The 26,348-nt window shown below is 33.7% G+C and overlaps 1 protein-coding gene across 4 annotated transcripts in view; it reads left to right on the top strand.

The window, feature by feature from the left end:
- sh3kbp1 (SH3-domain kinase binding protein 1) overlaps positions 1-26,348 on the top strand; it is a 106,239-nt gene that overhangs the window by 55,917 nt on the left and 23,974 nt on the right. For all 4 annotated transcript variants that reach the window (XM_056450446.1, XM_056450445.1, XM_056450447.1 and 1 more), the window contains exons 3-6: positions 8,854-8,977; positions 14,619-14,725; positions 14,936-15,065; positions 17,114-17,307. In XM_056450446.1, coding sequence (XP_056306421.1) covers positions 8,854-8,977; positions 14,619-14,725; positions 14,936-15,065; positions 17,114-17,307 — 555 coding nt within the window. The remainder of the gene's footprint in view (positions 1-8,853; positions 8,978-14,618; positions 14,726-14,935; positions 15,066-17,113; positions 17,308-26,348) is intronic.

Genomic DNA, 26,348 nt, shown 5'->3' with positions numbered 1-26,348 from the left:
TGCATTGCCTTCCTTCTTATCAGCAAAATGCGTCAATAAAAATGTTGCTCAGTTAATTCATACACAGATAATTTTACAAACAATTCTGGATTTTCAGAATGATATGCTGACTAGACTGTTGTACCACACAAGTGTTTATATTGTGTATTCACTATTGCTTTGTCTGTTATTACAGACCAATTGATAAATACTTAATATTTAAAGCGTATTATCCTAAAAATCACAGTAAAGTCCATCTATGAAGGATGTAGACTGTCAAACAAACATGCTAAAGTTTACATCAGTGGGCACACAGCTGTTCTTTCCGACTTTCAAAATATTTTTAAATATGCAAAACTGCTAACCAATCATAACAGCAACCCAGGTTCATTCTGAAAACATACCGCTATACATTTCCGGAGAGCACCAAATACTTCCCAAGAGCTACGTTTTTTTTGCAGTTTTTGTTTTTGCAAATCCACCAGAGGCCACTGTGTACGCTTTTTCAAATCTCAAATTTCTAAATCCACGTAAATCCACAAGAGGCCGCTGTCGACTGACTAACTGAATGACTGACTGACTGACCGATTAACTGACCCACCTTCCTTATTCCCTAAACCCAAAAGCAATCCAGAAAAAGAAAAGCCCTTGCCTGATTTTTACCACGTTTTCAGATTTTCCCACATTTTCACCCTGTTATTTACTTGTTTATTATATTTTTGGCTTCTGTTTTGGTCTTACCTGCTTTCTGGAACCGTTCATCACCAAACTCGAATTCCCGTCATCGTGGTCAAATCCTCTCTGTGTCTGAAGTCCACTGACGTACATGGTGAGCTAACTGGACAAACTGTAACAGCAGGAAACCCGTTCATATGGAGTTAAGTGGTTAGCTGGTAAGAGGGCCATCATACTGTCAGAGTAGCGTTGGTTTTTAAAGCTGAAATGCAGCCGTACGTACTTCTGGATACATAATTAGCGATCTTCAGAAATGTATATAGGGCTACATTTTCAGAATGAGCCTATTTTGCGTAACAATGAACGTTTACTTCCAAGTCTGCAGTTGCCATGCCTATTCAGGGGGTGTGTTGCAATGAAGCTGATCAGAACAGGACAGAAAATTTTATTTTAACTAAAAAATTATGATTTTTTTTATGTATAGTTGATAACATTGAGTAGACCTTAGAGAATAGTACAAGAGGATTATAAGAAAGACAGTTCATGACTATTTTAATTGTCTGCTGATATACATTGCAGTGTCGACTCTTTTCTCTCAGTGTCTGAAACAGTTCACTAGAAGATCAAAACTCCCTAAACCCCGCCTTTTTTAGAGTTTGCTCTGTTCTGATTGTTCAGATTATTGGCCTAGTCTTGTTGTGATTGGTTTGATGTTGGTTTTATGGATTCATTTCAAGTTCATGGCTGCATCTTTCCGAAGTGCACACAAAGTTTTCTTGATTTCGTAGATAAAACCAGCATCATTGACACACAAAACCTTTTTTATAGGCTTCATCTACAACTACAGTGTTCGAGCTAATGGAAACTATTAACTAGCCTGTAGACTCAACATAGGCTCATTCTGAAAACGTAGCCCCATATACATATCTGGAGATTGTGAATTATGTAGCCAGGAGTACGTATGGCTGCATTTAATTTTTTTAATGAACACTACCGGGCTGTATGACACCATTCCTTTTTGCGCTTACCAGCTGACTGCTTACTTCCATATGGACAGTTTTCCGGCTGTTACCAGTTTGTCCAATTGGCTCACCATGTACGTCGGTAGACTTGAGACGCAAAGAGGAGTTGACGACGACAGGGTTTGAGTCTGGTGAAAAACACTTCCAGAAAGCAGGTAAGACAAAAACAAAATAAAATAAAAAATAAACAAATAAATAACAGGGTGAGACTGTGGTAAAATGTGGTAAAAACCAGGCGAGGGCTTTTCTTTTTCTGGATTGCTTTTTAAATGTGTCGGTTGAGTTTAGGGAAGGGGTGAGTGAGTCAGTCAATCAGTCAGTCACTCAGATATTCAGTCAGTCAAACAGGCAGTTGACAGCGGCGCCTGGTGGATTTACGAGAGAACAGCAGGCACGAATAACACTCGCGAGAGAAATTTGAGATCTGAAAAAGCATACACAGCGGCCTCTGGTGGATTCACAAAAACAAAAACTGCAAAAAAACGTAGCTCTGGGGATGTATTTGGCGCTCTCCAGAATGTATATATAGAGGTACGTTTTTAGAATGAGCCTGGGTTCTATAGACTAGTACCATCCTATGCAAGTTTGTGGAGCAAGTAAGACTCCAAATTAGCTTGTAGCAATACAGTACATGCATTTAAAAAAAGATTCCAGGAAGGAAGATGTTTGATTGCACTCTGTTTTTAGGCCTATTTTCATGCAGGCATCTAGCGTGTGAGTTGATTAGCATATTGTCTAATCCGTAAACATTGCAAAACAGCTTAATTTCATCATGGAATGTTTTAGCAGCATATTGCAAATTTCGCAAAACATTTTAATGACTTGTCTTTAAAACATACAGTGACAGCTAAGTGTGTGATATCACGAGGATCTTGTGGTCGGTGTTTTTAGCTCTTGTGCATACGAGTGGTCTGTTGAGCGGCTGTTAAATGCATGATTTTCATGGTTGAACATCTCTGGTTATTATCTCTAAAGTGTGCACACATTTTCACTGCTACCTTCTCGCTTCACGCCTAGACGCTTTGCTCTCTCTTTCTCTCTCTCCTTCAGTTAATCTCTTTTTCACACACTCACAAAATCCACAAAGAGAAAGCTAATACTGTAACCTTATTTCATTCCCTGCCTGATAACTATTAAATGAAATATTTCTCCCTGTTATTGGAGAAAGAAAGTCACATTGTGCTGTAGGAGAGACTCTTCCTGGTTTGGCTTTTATGATAAATTCTGATGTGTCTCTTCATTTTATTATTTAAAACACATCTTTTATGTCTTCATCTAGCTTAAAAAAATATTGCAAATGTGTTTTGTTGATGATTGTGAAGTAGTTGGTGTGTTTTGTTAATGTGCTGAACTGATTTAAATGTGTGTGCTACTACACTGTAAAACCCAAAAAGGTTACTCAAACCATTTGAGGAAACCGATTGCAACAAACCATTTAAGTTCAAAAACTAATCCTAATGAGTACTGAGAACTTAATCCATTTGAGTAAATGAAGCAATTTGAGCACAGTAAAACCCAATAAAAGAAGCGAACTCAAACCCACTGAGTACTGTAAAACCCAATAACCCAATAAGAAACCGATTGCTACAAACCATTTGAGTTTTAAAACTAATCTATATGAGTACTGTGAAGTTACTCCATTTAAGTTGAAGTAATGAGGTGTTTAATTAACTCATTACCCTCAACACTGAGCTCAAAACTTTTCAAATGAGTAGAATTAACTTTCAGTAAATTTTGAGTTAACTACACTCATTTCATTTGATGAAGTTGACTGTTGGGTTTTACAGTGTAACGAAGAAGTTAATTGATAAATAAGTGCAGAGTAAATATTAATCGAATCCAATATAAAAGTTTGCACATGATACATGTGTGTATTACATAAATATGAAGAGTTTAGATGCAAAAACCTCTAAATGCCATCTGAAATTTCTATAGAAAGTGAACATTTTTCTCAGCCTCCTGTGTTTGTGTTGAGTTATTTCACTTTAAAGATAAGGAAAAAGACTTATCCTGTGCTGTAAAAAGTGAAATTACTGGACCTACACACAGCAGCCTGATAAAAATTCTCATTTTAGAAGAAAATTTCAGATGGCATTTAGAGGTTTTTGCATCTAAACTCTTCATATATGTTTATGTTGTTTATGTGATACACACACATAGAAGCAAAACCTAACAGTGAACACTGTAAAAATGCAGTTCTTGAAAAAAATGATAAAAAAAAGTTTTCCCTCAAAATACCCAAGAATTGTGTTGATTCCGCTCATTTTAAATAAGTTGTTTGAACAAGAAGCAAAAATATTTTTTGGAGTGGAAATTACTAAATTAAATAAGCTAGTTTAAATAACTTATACTTTGACATAATGAAAAAAGTTATGGGAACTCATAAACTCATTATATTAAGGAGAACTCAAACCGAATGAGTTACTGTATGAACACATTTATTCAGTTTTTTTGTGTTAACTCTAATGCTATAAGCAGTACCAAACCATTTGAGTAGCCATAGTTGTTTGGACTTAATTTGTTTTATTAACTGAACTCAAAATGTTTAAGTTACTAATACTCTAAATGTTTAACGATATCAACACAAATAATAAATATGTAATAATTAGGTAATATTTATCAATATAATATTAATCAATACAGCTTATAGTGACATTTAAAGGCTTAACTATGTTAATTAGTTTAACTAGGCAGGTTAAGGTAATTAGGCAAGTTATTGTATAACGATGGTTTGTTCTGTAGACAGTCGAAAAAAAATAGGTTAAAGGGGCTAATAATTTTGATCTTAAAATGGTTCCTAAAATTTTTTAACTGATTTTATTATAGCAAAAATAAAACAAATAAGACTTTCTCCAGAAGAAAAAATATTATCAGACATACTGTGAAAATTTCCTTGCTCTGTTAAACATCATTTGGGAATATTTAAAAAAGAAAAAAAATCAAAGGGGGGGCTATTAATTCTGACTTCAACTATATATATATATATATATATATATATATATATATATATATATATATATATATATATATATATATATATATATATATATATATATATATATTCATTCATTCATTCATTCATTCATTCTCTTTTCGGCTTAGTCCCTTTATTAATCTGGGGTCGCCACAGCAGAATGAACCGCCAACTTATCCAGCATATGTTTTACACAGCTGATGCCCTTACAGCTGCAACCCATCTCTGAGAAACATTCATACACATTAATACACTACGGACAATTTAGCCTACCTAATTCACCTGTACGGCATGTCTTTGAACTGTGGGGGAAACCAGAGCACCCGGAGGAAACCCACGCGAACACAGGGAGAACATGCAAACTCCACACAAAAATGCCAGCTGACCCAGCCGAGGCTCGAACCAACGACCTTCTTGCTGTGAGGCGACAGCACTACCTACTGTGCCCATATATATATATATATATATATATATATATATATATATATATATATATATATATATATATATAGATAGATAGATAGATAGATAGATATATATATATATATATATATATATATATATATATATATATATATATATAGATATATATATATATATATATATATATATATATATATATATATATATATATATATATATATATATATATATATATATATATATATATATACATTTACAATACTCAAACCATTTGGCTTCAAAACTTAAATAGTTTAATGCAATCGTTTTCCTGAAACAGTTTGAGTTAACTTATCGAGTTTTACAGTGTAAACAAAGCAATTTTGTTTCATAGATATTTAAATTGAAATATAATTTGTATCATAAACATATGTATTTTCTATCTAAATTAACAGTAAATAAAGATTTTCACAAATATATGCATGCATGTGTGTGTTTATATAAACATAATAAATCATGATTAAGAGATAAATCTCGATTACTCACGATTCAGTTTCCCAGCACAATAAAACCCTGAATTAATTGATTTTTATGCCTTTATATTTCTGTAACTTTCTAAAAATGTTGTTAAATGTTTAAAAATATTTTTTTATAAATGTCCTCAAAATATTGATTATCTTTGCTGACATGCAACACGGTGTCTCAGTGGTTAGCACTATCGCCTCACAGCAAGAAGGTCGCTGGTTCGAGTCCTGGCTGGGTCAGTTGGCATTTCTGTGTGGAGTTTGAATAGGTGAATTGAATAAACTAAATTGGCAGTAGTGTATGTGTGTGAATGAGTGTGTATGGATGTTTCATCCGCATCCGCTGTGTAAAACATATGCTGCATAAGTTGGCAGTTCATTCCGCTGTGGCGACCCCTGATGAATAAATGGAATAAGCCGAAGGAAAATGAATGATCTTTGCTGACAGGAATTACACCCTTGTTTTGCAAGTAATGTTAATTTTAGACCATGTTTAATGTTATGAATACATCAAATTTCTTTTGTAGAAAGAACACGTGACTCAAATCCTTTTTGAAAGAGTCATTACTTCTTGTTCAGGAAATATATCACAATAGAAACACATTGCATACATTAAACCATTTTATATCATTGAGATATGTGCAGACACGGGTCGTATTTAAAATATTTAGGATGTGATCTTTAAAAATATAGTTGAGATTTATGGGTTGTTTTTAAATATTGTCCACCTGCAGACTGACGGTTAGATCTGCAAAAATGAAGCATCCATCAAGCTGATTGTCTGCTATTTTTTCTGTACATAAATAAGCATGTCACAGTGAGTGAGAGAGAGTGAGTGAAACACACAGAAAGAAGTAGCAGCGAGAGCAGAGAAAGATAACATGCAGGAAATTGAGAAAGGATGACAGCTCTGTATGAGCCAAGAGATGCTGGAGATCTTTCTCAGCAAGTCCTCTTAACCTTTTCACAGGCCAGAACGTCAGCAACTCACACTTGCTATGAACAGAATTTAAGATCAGTTATTGTGCACTTTCAATTGCTTTAGCATATTGCAGATCATATATTGCATTAGTCCTATAGGGCCTCTACAAACAGGAAGTTACTTTGCATACGTTTTGTCCAATGCAGATACTGTGCATTCTGGGTTCCCTTTATTTTCACATTTGCACAATTACTAACATATTTGTGCATCGCAGGTTATAAAGTATAGAAAAAATGAAGCATTAGTAGTCCTCTGATTTGGAAGAGTTTGTTAAAAATGATAAACTAATCATGCAAGGGTTTGTTCTTAACCTATAAAATAATAAATTGAAGACAGAGACTAAATTACTGTGTTTGCAAAATAAAGCACAATAATATTTAGGTTATTGTAGATGTTATAACTATTATTGACAGTTAATATTATTTTTTCATTTACAATGTTTAGTTAATAGTTAAAATGTTTAAATTGTTGTTCAGTGGCAGTGGGAACTCATTTTATTTTATTTTCATTCTCATTTTTATTTTTAAAAATATTTTTATTGTATTGTATTTTTTTTATTTATTTTATGCATTAATTATTTTCTTATTTAATCTAATTTATTTATATTATTTTATTTATTTTTATAAAAAAATTTATGTATTTATTTAATTAATTAATTTTATTTTATTTCAATTTAATTTATTTAATTTATTATTTTTTTATATTTTTTATTTTTAATTTTATGTTTTTATTTATTTATTTGTTTAATTAATTAATATTTTTTAATTTATAGAATAATTAAATTTTTGTTAATTTTAATTTTTGTTAATTATTATTATTTTTTATTTTTTTTATTCATGTTTTATTCATTTATTCAATTATTTTATTTTGTTTTCAAAATTGAAATCCCAGCTTCTGGTATTTATTATTATTGATTTATTTTTTAAATTTTGATTAATTCATTAATTCATTCATTCATTTTCGTTTCGGCTTAGTCCCTTTATTAATTCGGGGTCGCCACAGCGGAATGAACCGCCAACTCATCCAGCATTTGTTTTACGCAGCGGATGCCCTTGCAGCCGCAACCCATCACTGGGAAACACATACACACATTCACACACACATACTGTACACTACGGACAATTTAGCCTACCCAATTCACCTGTACTGCAGGTCTTTAGACTGTGGGGGAAACCGGAGCACCCGGAGGAAACCCACACGAACGCAGGGAGAACATACAAACTCCTAACAGAAACGCTAATTGAGCCGAAGCTCGAACCAGCGACCTTCTTGCTGTGAGGCGACAGCACTACCTACTGCGCCACTGCTGCGCCCTTAATTTAATTTTATGTAATTCAATTTATTTCATTTTATTTTAATTAATTTTATTTTAATAATTTTTATTAATTAAAAATTTAATTTATTTTATTAATATATTTTTTATTTAAATAAATTTATTCGATTTATTTTATTTTTTGTTTATTTTATTTTTATTGTATTGTGTTTTATTATATTTATTTTGATTTTATTTATTTATTTATTTTATTAATTAATGAATTTATTTTTTTAATTTAATTTAATTCATTCATTCATTTTTTTATTATTATTATTATTATTTTATTATTTATTTATTTTATTAGTTACTTAAATTTCATTTCATTTTATTTTATTTTCAAAAATGAAATCGCAGCTTCTGGTATTTATTATTACTGTTATTAGTAAAAGTCATCATAGTAGCAAAAGTTGATGTGATGATAATGATGATGATAATAATAATATTAATAATAATAATAATAAAATTATGATAATCTATTATCTAAACTATGAATATATACAGTTGAAATCAGAATTATTAGCCCCCATTTGAATTTGTTTTTCTTTTTTAAATATTTCCCAAATGATGAGAAAAAAAATCTCTACGTTAAACAGAAATTAGGGAAAAAAATAAACAGGGGGGCTAATAATACTGACTTTAACTGTGTGTGTGTGTGTGTGTGTGTGTATGTGTGTATTGTATTAAGTTATATATAAAATAACAATTAACCACCAGTTCAGTTTTCACAACCCTAACACAGAGAGAGAGAGAGAAGTGTAGAAGAGACAGAGCTGTGACTTCTGCTAACAGACGGACAAACAGATGGAGAAGTGTGTGTGTGCGTGTGTGTGTGTGTGTGTAGTGTGATTGTACGGCCCATCCAGGAAGTGAACGACCTACTGTACATCTCTGTCCTATACACATATAACAAAAGACGCCAATGATAACAGTGCTCCCCCTAGTGTTTCTGTGCATTTAATGCCCTCTTGTTCTATTTTTAGGAGAGAAAGAAAGAATCAAAAAAGGAGGTGAAGAAAGAGTCCAGTTTGGCCGGCTCCAAGTCAGACCTGTCCAATGGCAGCGCAAGCCCCAGATCAGAACCCAGCCTCAGACCCGCCAAGAAAGGTACAGTATCTGATCTATTTCTGATGCCAAAAGCTTATTCAGCACAATAAACCACACAGCCTCATGGGACGCCGTTTTAAGTTTCTGTGGATCAGAGATTCAGTTAAAAAGAGATCTGCCTCAGATTTGCTTCTGCTAGACGAGGAGAGTGGAAGACTCTCAATCCTGCTTCTAATTTGCTGTCACTCCTACGAGTCCAGAATCTGTATATCAGAGCACTTGTGATGAGATGTATATGTGTGTGTACTTGTTTAAATGATTTACGAGGACACAAAGTTGTATAGTGAAAAGGTTGTGACCTAGTTTTACTCTATTCAGGTGGTAATTCAAAACATTTGAAATCATACATAACACAGTCTTTTGAAGAGATATGGGTAACACTTTAGATTAATGGTCCATTAGTTAATGTTATTTGATGTGTTTACCAACATTAACTAAGTTTTAATGATCTTGTAAAGCATTTATTAATCATAGTTCAACATTCACTAATGCATTATTAAAATCCAAAGTTGTGCATGTTAGCATTAGTTATTGCACAGTGAGTTAACATGAACTAACATTGTTTAACTTATATGAATGCAAATAGCACATTACTGTACTCAAGTAGATTTTTCTGGTATCATTACTTCACTTTACTTCATTATGTTTTTGCACAAATATCTGTAATTTTCACTCTAGTTACTTTTGTTTTCGAGTGTTTGGTGGCACGATCTACAGTATATGATTTCTTGTCATTGCGTAATTTGAGAACTTTTAATTCATTAATTGAATCAATTTATTTATTTAAAAACAATTTGTCATTGCGCACATATTTATTTATTTATTTATTTTTGGTGTTTTTTTTAGCCTATGCTTTTACACATGTTGAGTAGTATAGTTTATGACGCTTGCCATGAAAAAGGTATGGATGACTAACGTCAAAGTCCCTTGAAGACAAGTCATATCACTCAGCGACCATCTTTGAAACGCCTCTCAGGCAGTATGCCCGGGCATTCTGTCTTAATGGGGAAACATCAAATTCTCCAAAACTGTTTGCCAAGCTTATGATTACATTTACATTTTTTAAATCACCTGTAGAATTAAACAACAACTGTCTCATAAGGTTTCGTTTCGAAACATTCGAATCAAACTAAATCAGCAATTTTCAGGTTAGCCAAGCTAATGCGTTTGCACACTCGAAAGGAACAAGATCACGACACCAACCTCATTTATGGCCATTCTACATATTATCATCCTATGGATAATGATCGTCAGATCACACTGGTCTTCTGAAGTAATCCACTACTTGGTCTTGATGGTGAATCTTCTCCAGAAATGATAGCGACTCTTTTTTTGCTAGTTTGTGGGCATTTGAGTAGTTGCTGTCATGTGACGTGTGTTAGACAGGACGGACTGTACCACACGTTCCTTTTATACAGATTACAAAACCAAAAAACTTTGATTTTCAACTGTAGTTGGTTCATACAGAGTATTCGCTTGTTGACCACAAAAAACTATCGTAAACGCACACATCTGGTCTGAACTTCTCGCCCGGAGAAACGTCAGTTTATAGCGATCGATGATTGGCTCCTGTACTAGTAGGCGGGGCGTCAATCGCCATACTGTATTCTACAGTCTTTGCTAGCGTGGATAAGACAGGCGGAGTCAGTGACGTAAACATGATTAATGCCCTTTTTACACTGGGTAGTAGGTTCCTTTTTGGTCAATCAGATCGCAAGTAAACAAAAAAAACACATTCCCATTCAAATCTGGCATTTAATGGACCCGTGAAGTACTTTGAAATGTGCATTTTTTAATTGGATGCTTGACGTACTCACAACTGAAACATGAAGACAGGGCAGAACAATTAATAGCTCCTCCCTATTTGAAAAAAAAAACCACCCAATAGCGTTTTGTTTTTATCACAGATCTGCTAGTGAGAGTGACGCCTGTTTCACACCGCAAGCGCAAGCAGAGTGTGAGCAGTGCATGCGCAACGCGTATGGAGAGCAGAAGTCTTTCATACCGACTGCGTCTGCAGCACGCAGCTCATTGGCAGCTGCTGCACAGGTCAATCTATCTCTGTCTATTTTATCTAGTTACCTATCTATCTATAAATACACTTTTTTTTTACTTTTCATCTGCACCAAGGCCCGCGGCACCTTCCTCCTATGCTGTTTCCTTAACCAGCAAGTCTTTATTTTACAAATTATATAGATCCTGAAGAGTGTCATTCATGTCTTTTCAGGTGCACTCGGTCAGAAGACAATCGCCTGTGATATCATGTCATTTTGTTTTTGATTGTCAGGATGATGTAGGCCTATAGTTATTATAATAATATTTATACAATATAGTTATAATAATATTTATACAATATAGTTATAATGATATTTATACATGATCAAACTAGTGTGCAACTTACTAAGCAAAACTAATACAAAAATTTTTTTAAATTTGGTTTTGTAGTTCAGGTCTAAATATATATTTTTTGCCGTTTTTAATCATTTAAGTTCATTTGATTGAATGTATAAAAATCATATATTTATCGATGCATTTGATGGGTAAAATTGCTACTTTTTACTGTCATTCAATGTGTTTTTGGTCATTATCAATGCATTTTAATTGAGCGTGAGCAGCTCAGAAAAAACAGACCCAGTACCGAAACTATTGCACCATTGCTGCTTCAGCGACGCTCACGCTGATGCGCTGCTTCTGCGTGCAGTATGAAAACTCTAATCTGTTAAGATGGACACCGAAAAAACAAGTTCTGCTCACGCTTGCGGTGTGAAACAGACTTAAGACCGTAATAAAACTGCATATCAAAATTAGAAATGAAAGTTATTTTGAGATCTAGTTGTGTGAAACTAATAAAAGTAGAAGTAATCAATGCTTTTTTCATTTTTGAGGATATAATTCTTTACTTTTATTAGACTACAAAGTGTTGTCAGTACTTTAACTTTTACCAGAGTTGTTTTAATCCTGAGTATCTGTACTTTTACTTTGGTAAAGGATGTGTCTTTTGCCATCCCTGGTCTTTTGACATTCAAAATTTGCCACAGGTTTACTGTGAGGGTTGGCCTTAGGGGTAGATGTGGGCGTATAATAAACACTTTTTTACAGTAGTTAAATATAAAATAAATAAATGTTAACTGTAAAGTTCTTGCCAGTGAAATAAGTCTAATTTTACAATATTAGAAAAAATCTAACACTGCAATATTTTGTTTTTCTGTGCTATATATTGTGATATGAATAATATCTAACCAACTTTATAATTTTACATTGATTGAGATTTTGCATAAAATACAACAAACAATCTACAAGCACAAATAAATACAATAAAGAAAAAGGTACAAATTAATTAAACAGTGGTGAATTTTCTAAAGTGTTTAATTTTTCGTTTTTCTGTAGTCTAACAGTATTCAGGTAAACAGTAATCGAATAATCAAATGTAAAATAATACTGCTTACTATTCAATGTATAAATAATTAAATATAATGTATCATTAATAGTTACAATTGGTACAATTTCTTATGCCAGAATGCTTTTAAAACCCTCATACAGACCTCAAAAAACACATGCAAATGATCAACTATAATCCAGACTCACCATTGCATATCCTATTGTGAATGATCACATTGCGATGTTGATGCTGAAAAGGATATATTGTGCAACCCTAACAGACATTAAAACTAAAACTTTAGACACTAAAACTTGAACAGACATTTACTATTAATAAAAACTGTAATGGTTAATCATTAATAGTAGAATTACACTTTGCAGATCCGGTGATATTAAAATGCATAAATGTAAATATGCAGAGCAGTTGATATATATTTGTATTTTGTCTTGTTGTTTTGTATTTCGTTGTAAATAAATATTGTAAATAAATATCATAATAAGATAAGTAAATAATTTAAGTCAAACCAATTCTGCTGGAGACTATTTTTATTGTTATTTTTTACTGTTAGAAATTAAATGTGACAGCCAGTTTCTGAAACACAAGCTTTTTTGAGCCCTCAATTCATATCACCTGATTTTCAGACAACAGCGCTTCTGTTGGTTCATGCGACTTTAATTTGTTTTGCAGATAGTGTTGACTTCTAAAATATGTGTGTGCGTCTCTTTGGTTTTCTCAACAGTATTAGGTATTGAAATCTGGCATTTTCTGTGCTGTTTGGCCTTTCAGACAATTATATCTGTAGGTCAGAGTTGGGCTGCCCAGTTTCTCTATTCTGTATAGAACTGAAACTCAGATTCATTTGTTGTCAGAGGCTGATTCTGGAGCCTCAATTAGAGCTGTGTGTTTTAGTGAGCAGAGATAATTGTTTAGCATGAAGTAAAGAGAAGAGAGACACCTAGTGCTGCAATGTGTAAGTGCTGCTCTCTTCTCTAATACTATTGATATAACGTATTGCCTAGTTATTAAACAAATATATGAATTAAAAGGAAGATTTTCTGCGAACGTTTTAATTCTAGAATTTTTGGAGATTGAAGGATTTATTTTATTGGTTGGTTATTATTATTATTTTACATTTTAATAAAATATGCAACATTACTGTTGTGTATTTTCGCAGAGAATAAAATACTACAGGGATGAAAGGTAAATAGATGTATTGATAGAAGGAGGGTTGGTTGGATAGATAGACAGACCCCCTTTTGGATGGAAGGATGGACGGATGGATGGATGGATGGATGCATGCATGGATGCATGGATGGACGGATGGACGGATGGATGTGGGTAGATAGATTGATAGATAAATGTCGGTAGATAGATTGATAGATTGATTAATTGATGCACGAGCGGATGGATGGATTTATTGATATGTAGATAGTTGACGAAAAATAGATGGTAAATAGATGAAAAGATAGATGGAGGGTTGGCTGCATAGATGAATGGAAGGATAGGTAGATAGTTGAGTAGTAATACATTGTAAATAGATGGAAAGATAGATGCAGGGTTGGATGGATGGATGGATGAATGGATGGATGGATGGATATTTGAAGGGATATTAGATTGTAAAAAATGGAAAGATAAATGGAGGGCTGGTTATATTGGTTGGTTGGTTGGTTGATTGAAGGATGACACACAGACAGATGGATTGATGGGTAGATAGTTAAAAAGATTATGGGTAAATAGATGGATAGATACTGTAGATGGATGTGGGGGTAGATTGATTAATTGATGGATGGATGGATGGATGGATGGATGGATGGATAGATAGATAGAAGGATGGATTAAGAGATGGATGGTTAGAAAGGTAGATAGAAGGAAAAATCAGTTGTAAAAAATGAATAGATAGATGGAGGGTTGGATGGATGATTGGAAGGATCAATTGATTGATGGACAAATGGATGGATAGATGGATGGATGGGAAAATAATTGAATGGATAATATACGGTAAATAGATTGATAGACAGCTGAAGGATTGGTTGGATAGATGGATAGAGAGGACAGATGAATGGATGGATGAATGATTGAGAGATGAATGGACAGATTGATAGATGATAAACAGATTATATTGATATCTGTAGATGGGTAGATAGTTTAAGGGATAGTGGGTAAATGGATAGACAGACAGACAAACAGACAGAATGATTTATGGAATGAAGTTTGTTTCATTACAGACCGCATGAATAATCCTCCTGTATTTTCTGTGTGCAGGTGAGATGATCCGAAAACGGCGCTTTAAAGCTGCTTTCAGCTACACTCCACAGAATGAAGACGAGCTGGAACTGAAGATTGGAGACGTGATTGATGTTCTGGGGGAGGTGAAGACTGAACTGTGATACATGCTGGACCATTACTGTCAAATGACTGAAATGTTTATTAGTAATTCTCATATCTGCGTGTGTGCGTGTGCGTGTGTGTGTCTGTGTGCGTGTGTGTGTGTGTGTGTGTGTGTGTCTGGGTCTGTGTGCGTGTGTGCGTGTGTGCGTGTGTGCGTGTGTGTGTGTGTGTGTGTGTGTGTTTTTACTCAGGTGGAGGAGGGATGGTGGGAAGGTGTTCTTCATGGCAAAACCGGGATGTTCCCCTCAAATTTCACCAAGGAGGTCCTGGCCGAGGTTGAGGATCTGACACCACAGGACGACACACGCAGCACCCGAACCAGTCAGTCTGCTACACACACAGCACATCTGAAAACACTTCCACTTCTTACCAGCCCAATGTCTGTGAAAGGTCATGCAGTTCTTGCTTTATTGTTTGGAGATAAATCGCTGTATTGAAGTGGCGATTTCCCAGCAAGCAAGCAGATGGTGAAATGTTTCATCCCATCACATATGACATGATTCACACATTTAGCAAGCGACTCCCACAGAGATTTAGCAGTTTTGTGATTTTACGGTGTAATTCAGGGAATCTCCTCCTCTTCACTGAAACTGATGATCAACTCTCTTGGATGAGTGGTGAATGGTGGAAAATGTGTCCAGATGTTTGTTTGTGTATGAATGGATTTTATTTTTGCTAATCACATCTAACCAGTCATGTTATTTTCACCCTAATTTGAACCATTTTCACCTTATTTCAGCCATTACTTTCTTCTTTTAATAAGTCACAAACAGTTTTAATAACTCAATTTTAATAACTGATTTATTTTATCTTTGCTATGATGACAGTAAATAGTATTTGACTAGATATTTTTCAAGACACTTCTATACAGCTTAAAGTGACATTTAAAGGCTTAACTAGGTTAATTAAGTTAACTAGGCAGGTTAGGGTAATTAGGCAAGTTATTGTATAACGATGGTTTGTTCTGTAGACAGTCAAAAAATATATATAGCTTAAAGGGGCTAATAATTTTGACCTTAAAATGTTTTTTTTAGCTTTTATGCTAGCCAAAATAAAACAAACAAGACTTTCTCCAGAAGAAAAAATATTATTAAACTTACTGTGAAAATTACTGAAAAAAATCAAAGAGGAGCTAATAATTCTGACTTCAACTGTATATCAAAATAATATTTTTTAATGACATATTAAAATAAACTATTTAAAGATCACTGTTGAGTAATACTAAAACAAACATAAAATTTTACACAAAATGTTTTTTAACATTTTCTAAAATTTGGATGATGACTTATTCTTTTTTATATATATATATATATATATATATATATATATATATATATATATATATATATATATATATATATTATTAAATACATGTCAGAATATGTTTGTGTTTTATTTTAACATTAGTATATCCATTACTCTAAATGCCACTTGACCATTATTTCACCATATTTAAACACAAACAGTTGAAGTCAGAATTATTAAACCCCCGGATTTATTCACCCCCCTGTTTATTTTTTTCCCCAATTTCTGCTTAACGGAGGAAAGATTTTTTCAACACATTTTTAAACATAATAGTTTTAATAACACATTTCTAATAACTGATTTATTTTATCTTTGCTATGATCACAGTATATAATATTTGACTAGATATTTTTCAAGACACTTCTATACAGCTTAAACCACTTAAACCAAGGCTTAACTAGGTTAATTACGTTAACTAGGCAGGTTAGGGTAATTAGGCAAGTTATTGTGTAACGATTGTTTGTTCTGTAGACTGTCGAAAAAAAATATAGCTTAAAGGGGCTAATAATTTTGACCTTAAAATGGTTTTAATAAAATAAAAACAGCTTTTTTTCTTATCGAAATAAAACAATTAAGAGTTTCTCCAGAAGAAAAAAAATATTATCAGACATACTGTGAAAATTTCCTTGCTCTGTTAAACATCATTTGGAAAATATTTTAAAAAGAAAAAAAAATCTAAGGGGAGCTAATAATTCTGACTTCAACTGTGTATCAAAATAATATTTATTTAATGACATATTAAAATAAACTATTTAAAGATCACAGTGGAGTAATACTAAAACAAACATAACATTTTAAACATGAAAGTACTTAAAATGACCTTCAATTTATATAAAATGTTTTGTGCATTCTATTGAATGCAGACGCCAAAATGCCTCTTCTCATCTATGACACATATGCTTAACGAACACAATCATTATCATTCACTTACTGAAATGTGGCTCTGCACATTTCTTATAGCCTGTATTCTGGATAGTCCTACTGTAACAGTCCAGCTGAGAATAAATCTCCATGCAAATCTCCATGCAAATGCTCAGATCCCCCTCTGAAATTTGTGTGTGCAGGTATAAAGGACAGCACCGGCTCTGAGAGCGATGGCGGCGACTCCAGCAGTTTGCGCTCAGACACCGGCAGTGTTTCCTCCAGCTCCGAGATTCAGCCCAAAAAAGTGCGAGGCTTTGGTTTCGGGGACATTTTCAAAGACCAGCCCATCAAACTGCGGCCGAGGTCTGTAGACATGGACAGCGAGGCAGAAAAGGTGAGCTTGGGTTATTGGAGACTAGTGTGTGTTTCTGGGATTTTACGGCTCTCTGTAATTACAGTCAGGCCGTGTCTATCATGGTCTCGCCGTCTCTTGTTCATTAAAACCTTCCAGTCTTTCTGTCCCACTGAGAGCAGCATGTGTCCCTTTGCTCATTTCCTCATTTTCTCCATCCAGCACTGGCTGATTTATTAGACCCACTCATCATTTATTTATTTATTTCAGGGTTTCTTTTTTAGACAGGTTTGAGTTTGGGTGGGAATTGTATTTGGTGTGTAAATGTGTGCGTCTCTGTTGAGTTCTTGTGCTGTGTGAGTTGGTGGCCTATTCTATGCAACATACGTCCATATTCATTTGATTTTGAATGTAAATTTTAACATAATTTGGAAAGAAATTTACAACAGGGCTAGTCATTTCTTTAATGTTTTCCAAATTATTTTAAAATTTACATTAATAATATAATTAATATGAAGTTTTTCACAATATTTCCCATAATATATTTTGGTCTAGACAAAGTCCTATTTGTTTTGTTTCAGCAAGAATAAAGACAGTTTTGATTGTCTTGATTGAAGACAGCCGATGCGCTGGTCATGAGCCGTGACCATGGAGTTAATATTGTCCAACTTAGTGTCCAGGCTCTCAAAAGAGGCTTTAAAATCCGCAGCAAGAGAGGCTCTGAGCTCATGACGCTAAAGCTAGGTGAGAAGACGCGTCACGGCCTTTTTCCACCGGTTTACCCTCTTCTTTTGACATGTTAAGTGAGAATATAATACCACAAGCTATTAGAAAGAAAAATAAAAAATGCAGGTTGCCAAAAGGTTCTAAAACAATGAGGTTTGTAATGAAGGAATAAAAAGTAAGGGGAGCTGGTCCCACACACGCCTAAACCGAATATTACCGGAAGTCCTCTAAAAACATTTTAAGGTTAACATTATTAGCCTCCTTAAGCAATATTTTTTTCGATTGTCTACAGAACAAACCACTCTTAACAGTACAAATGTCCTAATTTGCATAATTAACATAGTTAAGTCTTTTTTATTACTTTATTTGAAGGGTTTTTTATATACACACAGAACAAGAGCGCTGGCTCGTACTGTAGACATAGAAAAGACAATATAAAGGAAAGCAAAAAAACACATGCATAGTCATAGTCACAAAACATACAATCAAAACTAGAGAGGGTATATAACTTAAAACTCAGAGGGGTCACTAGATTGATCTTGAGATATAGATTTGTGACTAAATCAAGAAATTGACCCCAAGTAGCCAGAAATGTTCATACTTAGCTAGTTTTAAAGTCTGAGGCTCTCCATCTGAATAACAGATATCATGTCGGAAATGCAGTTCAGGAATGAGGGGGTAAAGGTGATTTCCAATTGTTTATCACTAGTCTTTCAGCCACCACCATGCCTTGCATTAAAGACTTTTGCATTGTTTGAGGGAGAGAAGATGTATTTTGTGAGAAGTTCAGCATCTGGTAGAAAAGGTCTGCTATAAGCATTGGAGTACCAGTCAAATATGTTTGACCAGAATCTATTCAGTTAGGGACCAAGCAAAACAGTTGAGAGCAAGCGTGCTCTCTGCTATCTTGCATCTATCGCACATTGGTGAGACAGAAGGAAAGATTTTATGGAGCTTGGCTTTAGTGTAAACGATGTGTGATCTTGAATTGAATCATTTGGTGTCTGCTGTTGAGCAGGACTGTATTGAAGTCAAAGAATTGTCCCATGTGTCTCCAAAGAGTTCAATTCCCAAATCTTTTTCCCAGATAACTTTAAATCTGATAGAGGATAATGTAACACAACTTTCAAATAAACACACAAATTTAGAAATAAGATGTCTAGAATCAGGGGGGTTCATGAAGATATCATAAAGTCACAAGTTTTTCTATGGAGTTCTATATGGAGTTTGCAATTAGGAATTTTAGATTTTACAAAATGCCTAATTTTGCATAATAACGAAAAAATGTGTAAGAGGGTGACCAAATTTTTCCATTATTCAACTAAAGGAAGCTAAACAACCCTCAACATAACTGTTATGTTTAGAAATGTGTTGAAAAAAATATCTTCGTTAAACAGAACTTGAGGAAAAATATACAATAATTTAAATGTAACAGGTAAGCTAAAAATTCTGACGTCAAATGTCAATGTTTAAATATTTATTTAAATCTGAATTAACAATATTTAATTCTAAATAAATCAAAAATATTTACGTTTTAATATTTTAATATTTAAGTAATATTGCTGAATACATTTTTAAAATCTTCTAAATGTTTTTTTAAATTGTTAAGCATATATGTCAAATGTCAGCTGTTGAATACATATTTATGTTTACAAGAGAGTCATATGATCATTGAATCAGCAATAATATTACAAGTTTTTATATAAAGACACAATTTTATATGAAGAGTTCAGATGCCAAAGCCTCTAAATCCATCAGACCTCTTATCTTGTAAATAAAATAACTTTTTTTCATAAATGTCACTTTAGACAGTTCTTTGGTTTTTAACAAGGTAAAAGTTTTCTTTTGCATCAAAACCAGCTAAATCCACTTGTGCTTTTTTGCAAAAACCTCTAAATCCAACTGTTGGGACAAGACATTGTAAATAGTTGAAAAATCACTAAAGGTGCAATTAGAAATTATTTTACCAAACATAAAACACATTACACAAACCACCTAAAATACATAAATCTGTCAAGTAAGTGGTTTATTCCACTGTGATGAATAATGTTATATGAATGAATGAAATCTGTCAAGTAAGTGCATTAATCAATAACATTAAAACTGACATTAATCTTATTAAATCTTAACAATCTGTTGTCATTTCTGATATTTAGGATTTAGATTTAATGTAAGTAGAGCAATGTAAACATTGTAAACTAAGCTTGGTAGATTCAAATAATGTAGTGTAAAACATTATGAAACATCAATATCTTTGCATTGTCCATTAATATAAAAAGCTGATCAGACACATAGATATTATGAAGAAATATAAATAATGTATAGTTTTATACATTATATTTATCTTTTAAAAAAAACAGCTGATATTAGCAAATAAAACGGTAGAAGGTAGGCCTACTGGGCAAAAAGAGGATGCCTCTCAGACAATTTTAGAAGCTGTCTTCATTCATTCTCAACATACTTAAGGTCTTGGTTTCTTGTTTATCCTCATAGCATCCATTCTACTCTTCCGACTTTACAGTGTGTTTTCTTTTTCTTATTATGCACAGAGTTTTGAGATAAGGGACGTTTTCACTTGCCATTCACTGACAGTCGGACAGGCGCATCCAGTTCATCAAACTCCATCTTTTAAAATCTAAATCAGAAGCGGAATAAAACAGTCTCCTCATAGAAGCTGGCGTATCAGCACGCCGTTACGTTGAAAACAGTGAAAACTGAACTACACTGTTTCAATTTACTGTGATCTTCTATGTGAAGCTGCTTTGACATAATCTACATTGTAAAAGCGCTATACAAATAAAGGTGAATTGAATTGAATTGAATTGAATTGAATTGAATTGAATTGAATTGAATTGAATTGAACTGAAAAACATATGATTCGATTCGCGCCTTCTGATTGGTTCTTGGGATATAGCGGCTTTTGCTGTCAAAGGCAAGTGGCGTTTAGCGGCTTTTGCCAGCAAACTCTTATTTCTGAATGAGCTGACCCTGGGATTTAGAGGATTTGAAGCAAACCTATTTGTTGAACATATATAATGTTTTCTTTATTGTTTCAAATAACTTTTTGTAATTAAGATGTCAAACTGTTGAAAGGTGTTTAAATATTTCATTATTCACCATAAAAGCATAACAGCAACAAACATATTCTATGCTTATTTATGCTTAATGAAATATATAAAATATGAAATGATCTTTTAAAATATTTTTTTAGTTGTGAAGTATTGAAAATGACAAAATCGATTGATAATTCAGTAAAACCTAGTTAGCTGATGAATTGTGGCAAGCTATAAAAAATGTAATTGAAATATTTTCATCTAAATTACAATGAATAAACAATGAAATTACAATTAATATTTGTCATTCAATTGTCTTTCAGAGTAAGAGTCAAGCGGATTATTATTGTGTCTTCAGTAAATCAAGGTAAAAAGTAATCATAACTATAATTTCTCTGAGGAAAAACTGCACAGATTATGCCAATAGCTACTGCGCAAACAGCGGTTTTCTCAGCCACTGAGACAGGAAGTCATACTCAAAGTGTTTGTGCTGCATTTTCCGCATATTGTGTTGAGTCCGAAAGCAAAGGAAATCTCTCCAGACGGTCTGTGAACATCTATCGTTGCATATTTCCATTACTTATCACTTCCACCTGTTACAAACACAGACAATGTTCTGCTTTGCAAGGCGCGTGATGGGTGGAATATGGAAATGCAGGGTCGTTTATGAGCTGTAGGTTTACCCACATACAAATCTACCACACCCCAACATGACTCTCTTTCCACGTTCAGCCGTCTCCTCTCTCTCTCTCTCTCTCTTTCTCTCTCTCTTGCTCTGAGCGGCTTCCTGACTTCAGGGCTGTTTGAAAGCAGAACTAGACTGTCATGAGACGCAGTTAGACTGGAAGCTTGCTAAAGGTTCATGTTGCAGGCAGGACTTTTGCACACATAGGTTTCAACACTGGAAGACCTTTTGACCAAAGGCAAAGGTAAATAAGTAACTCTTGTCGAATTTTCTTTGTTTTGATTTTTTTAATTGGTCTATTTTTAGGCTAAAACTGTGAGGTATTTAATATGGCCGTGTTTTGTTTTCTAAAAAATGGGATTATGCGGTTAAATGTCATCATTTTCAGAGCCATCACAGCCTTCACAGCAGGATGTTGTAATGATATTCTTATAATGTCATTTGAACATTTGGCTATGGCAGGCTGTTGTAACATTCAATCTGAGAAATGTACTTGTATCTGTTTTATTCTAGTACGTATTTTTTAGATCCCAGAATCCTTTCTATTACTAATGCTTATGTACTAGCTGCTAGTGCTTTTTCTTTAATCATAAATACAATTTTATTAAACAATAGTACTTTGAAAACAAATATCAGCTTTTCAATTGCACTCTTAACCTTGGAAAGTTTGAAAAAGTGAGTTTTTAGGAACATTTTAATAGTTTAAAGTGATATATTATCTGGGTTGGGGTTGTATATTACTGTACAAAACCTGGTAATAAACTGCCAGTACATTTTCTGTTATTTTACAGACTTATTTACATATATATATAAAATAGCATAATAATATATATGTAAAATAACAGAAAATGTACTGGCAGTTTATTACCAGTACAGTATTACCAGTATACAGGTATTTGTTCAATATTTAAATAAGGCCATGTCCACACTGATTCTTTCGAAAGAGATGACAAATTTAGTCATGTGACCAATTCAGCTAAAATGGTGGACAACATTGTACATTGTTTTTTTTAAAAGACACAGAAAGTTTTCTCAGAGATGTTGTTTTGTCACATTATCCGGTCTATATTCTCTCTTGTTTTTGCAAATTTATTCCCCTGTGGTGCTCGCAGCAACAACTGTCTCGCTGTCGGTCCATTTATAAAACTCTGTTCTTTTTCTCGTCATAATGCTGTAATGAGCCGGGAAGTAAATAAACGCTAGGCGGAAAGGACGCATTTGAGAGCATCTTAAGATTTAATGCATGTGCAGTACAGGGACTAAAGCGTCTTCAGTTGTTTCACTGTGGATGAACAACGTTTTGGGAAATGAAAGAAATGTAATCTATTAGGTACTAGTACGTATGTATTCATTAAGCACTTGTACTTACGTTATGATCACCAGCGATCGAGCGACTGCAGATCACACAGTAAACACACAGATTGCATAGAACTACAAATCCACCATTATATGGACTACAAAAGCCAGTCATGCACTGCACACACACAACGGTCTGATTGCAAACACTTACAGCTGAAGCTGCTCATGGATTGATTGCAGGACTATTTAAGCAGCGCTTAAATAAAACACACACATCAGGGCTGAGTCTTGTTATACTATTTGTGAACATTACGATGCGTTTTCCTTGCCTTGCTTGGCCTTGTTTTTGACCCTCGCTTGTTAGTTTGTTTATGTTGTCTGCTGCCTGCCTGTACTGACCAATCACCTGTGTATTTGACTATGACTCTGGATTTGCCTGCATTCATCTGTTTGCTCCTGATTGTGACCGTTGCTTGCCTGACTATTCTGTTGAATAAATCCTGCATTTGGATCCACACTCCAAATGTAGAAAATTACTTTAATTTGTTACAGCTAACATGATAAATTACCCTCAAATTATAGTTTTAACTTGGTTGAAAATGAAAAATTAATTTTAACATTAAGCAAAATATTTATTCTGCCCAAGAAAAGAAATAATGCAATCAAGGTAAAAATAAATATTGTTTTTATAAACAATTAATTAATTCCATTACTTTGGTTCGACTTAAAATCAAAATCCAAGTAGAATTGTACTTTGGACTAAACAATAACAATACATATAACGTTACTGTTTATTTTATTTTATTTTTAATAATGAGATCAACTATCTGCAGGTGCTTTCAGTATGGCCATAAATGTCACACAGATGGTAATCGAACTCAGATTAGAAATACACAAAAACCGAATATAACATAAGCAGTACCTTTTACATGTGGTCACATGACATGAAAATTGCTGGTTTGAAGTAAAAATACTACTTTAAGAAAAATTTATGTTTTTTAAAGAGCCTCTATTATGCATTAAAGGGGTCATATTTTGGTTTTGGGGGTCTCCAACAACAGTCTGAGATTCATGCAAGGTCAAAAACACTTTTATTGTCTATAAAATGCATTTATTTGACCTAATTATCCCAATAACTCCCATATGATTCGTTCAGTGATTCATTTGTTTCCAAATCCCTCCTTAGCGCGATGCTAATCTGCGCTGATTGGTCCGATGACCCAGTCTGTTGTGATTTGTCAACTGCGTTAAGCACGAGACAAAGAGAAATGGCCACCACGGCTTATCAACAATTTTGAAGTAGCCAGAGTGCAGAGTGTAAATACCTGCCAACACTCCCATTTTTCCTGGGAGTCTCCCGTCTTTCCGACCCATCTCCTATCCCCCTCCCGTTTTGTTATTGCTCCTGGAAAACTCACATAATTTTAAACTCCCTACTTACACTTGTGAAATGGAGGAAGAAACTGATCCATGAACTGTGTACGGTAAAGTTCCTGTCAAACTCTGCAAAGTCCCATAAAGTCTTTTCTGATTCTTCCTTTAACAAGCAGCCAACAAATCCCCTGTTGTAAGCGTGTAGATTGCTGAAGCACTCGTCAGAAAAATTACAGGAACCCAGCACAAGGCTGGGGCTATAATGCAGAGGTATTTTTGCAAAAATAAACTTTAACCACTGAGTCTTCACAGCCTCATCAGGGAAAATAACACAACCTTTCCCTCACACTATAGAGCACAGCGTGTTCACGATAGGATTTAACCGTATCTGCTAGAGTGCTTGTCTTCTTCTTTTTCTTTCTACAATGTTTGTGAGCAGGGCCGTGGGTTAAATTTTTTCCTCGTCTGCACGCGCAGCAAATGGGCGGGGCTTAAATTCTGTATCGACGTCATGCCGGCACGGCTAAAGACTCACCGTGGCGATTTATTTGAACCACTATGAGTCGACTCTTTTATAGATGAACCAATAGTTTTAAACATGGCGCTCTTTCAGATTTAAGCCTTAGCTGGATATTTCACTTCACTTAGAGCTGTTACACACTGACCCAATGTCATTTTCAAAAAACCCTTTAAGTTTACTCAGGGGGTTAGTTTTTTTTTGTTTTTTTTTTTGCTTTAAGGCAAATTTAATAAAACTAGTTATAATCAGATAATAATTTTTCAATCAACCCAATATAAAAATGTTCTTTGAATAAAAGACACAGTAGTTTAATTTTTTTAGTGCATTAGTGCATTACTTATTTAGTAGATACTAGTATGTTTTCATTAGAGACTGTTGGTTATTATATACAAGTACTTATTCATTAGATACTGGAACCTATTAAATATATAGTACTTATTCATTAGATACTGGAACCTATTAAATAGATAGTACTTATTCATTAGATACTGGAACCAATATATATATAGTACTTATTCATGAGATACTGGAACCTATCAAATAGATAGTACTTATTCCTTAGATACCAGAACCTATTAAATAGATAGTACTTATTCCTTAGATACCAGAACCTATTAAATAGATAAATAAACCCGGTTTCCTCCAGGTGCTCCGGTTTCCCCCACAAGTCCAAAGACATGCACTATAGGTGAATTGAGTAGACTAAATTGTCCATACTGTATGTGTGTTAATGAGAGTGTATGGATGTTTCCCAGTGATGGGTTGCAGTTGGAAGGGCATCCGCTGCGTAAAACACATGCTGGATAAGTTGGCGGTTCATTCCACTGTGGTGACCCCAGATTAATTAAGGGACTAAGCCAAAGAGAAAATGAATGAATGAATGAATTACATTCAATTTTGTTGCATTTCATTAGATACTAGTACTGAGTAATGAATTTTTAGTACATATGAATTTGCTACTAATTTTAAGTGCTAGATCTTATTATTTAGTTGCTAGTACCTTTTTAAAATATACTAGTATTTATTTTTTTGAGAATAGTATTTATTTATTAAATGATGGTTCTTATTTATTAGTTTCTGGTACTAATTAAAAGGCACACTGGTAGTTATCTTTTAGATACTTGAACTTATTCATTAGACACTGGTATTTATTTAGTTGATGACTAGTAACTATTCTATTGTAATTTTATTCTATGCTATTGCATTTTTATAGATACTAGTATTCTATCCATTAAAGGGGACCTAATATACCACTTTTTTTACTATATGTAACAAAAATCTAGGATGTCCCTGGAGTTTCACCTCAAAATACTCTACAAAAGATTTTTTGAAACTGACCCTTTTCAAATTTTCAAAGATTCAAATTGTGCCGTTTTGGTGACAGTCGCTTTAAATTCAAATGAGACTGTGCTCTCGGTCCTTCAGT

This window comes from Danio aesculapii, chromosome 24, assembly GCF_903798145.1.
Source record: "Danio aesculapii chromosome 24, fDanAes4.1, whole genome shotgun sequence".
Taxonomy (NCBI): domain Eukaryota; kingdom Metazoa; phylum Chordata; class Actinopteri; order Cypriniformes; family Danionidae; genus Danio; species Danio aesculapii.
The sequence above is the reverse complement of the archived record's forward strand: the minus strand, read 5'-3'. Positions and strand labels throughout refer to the sequence as shown.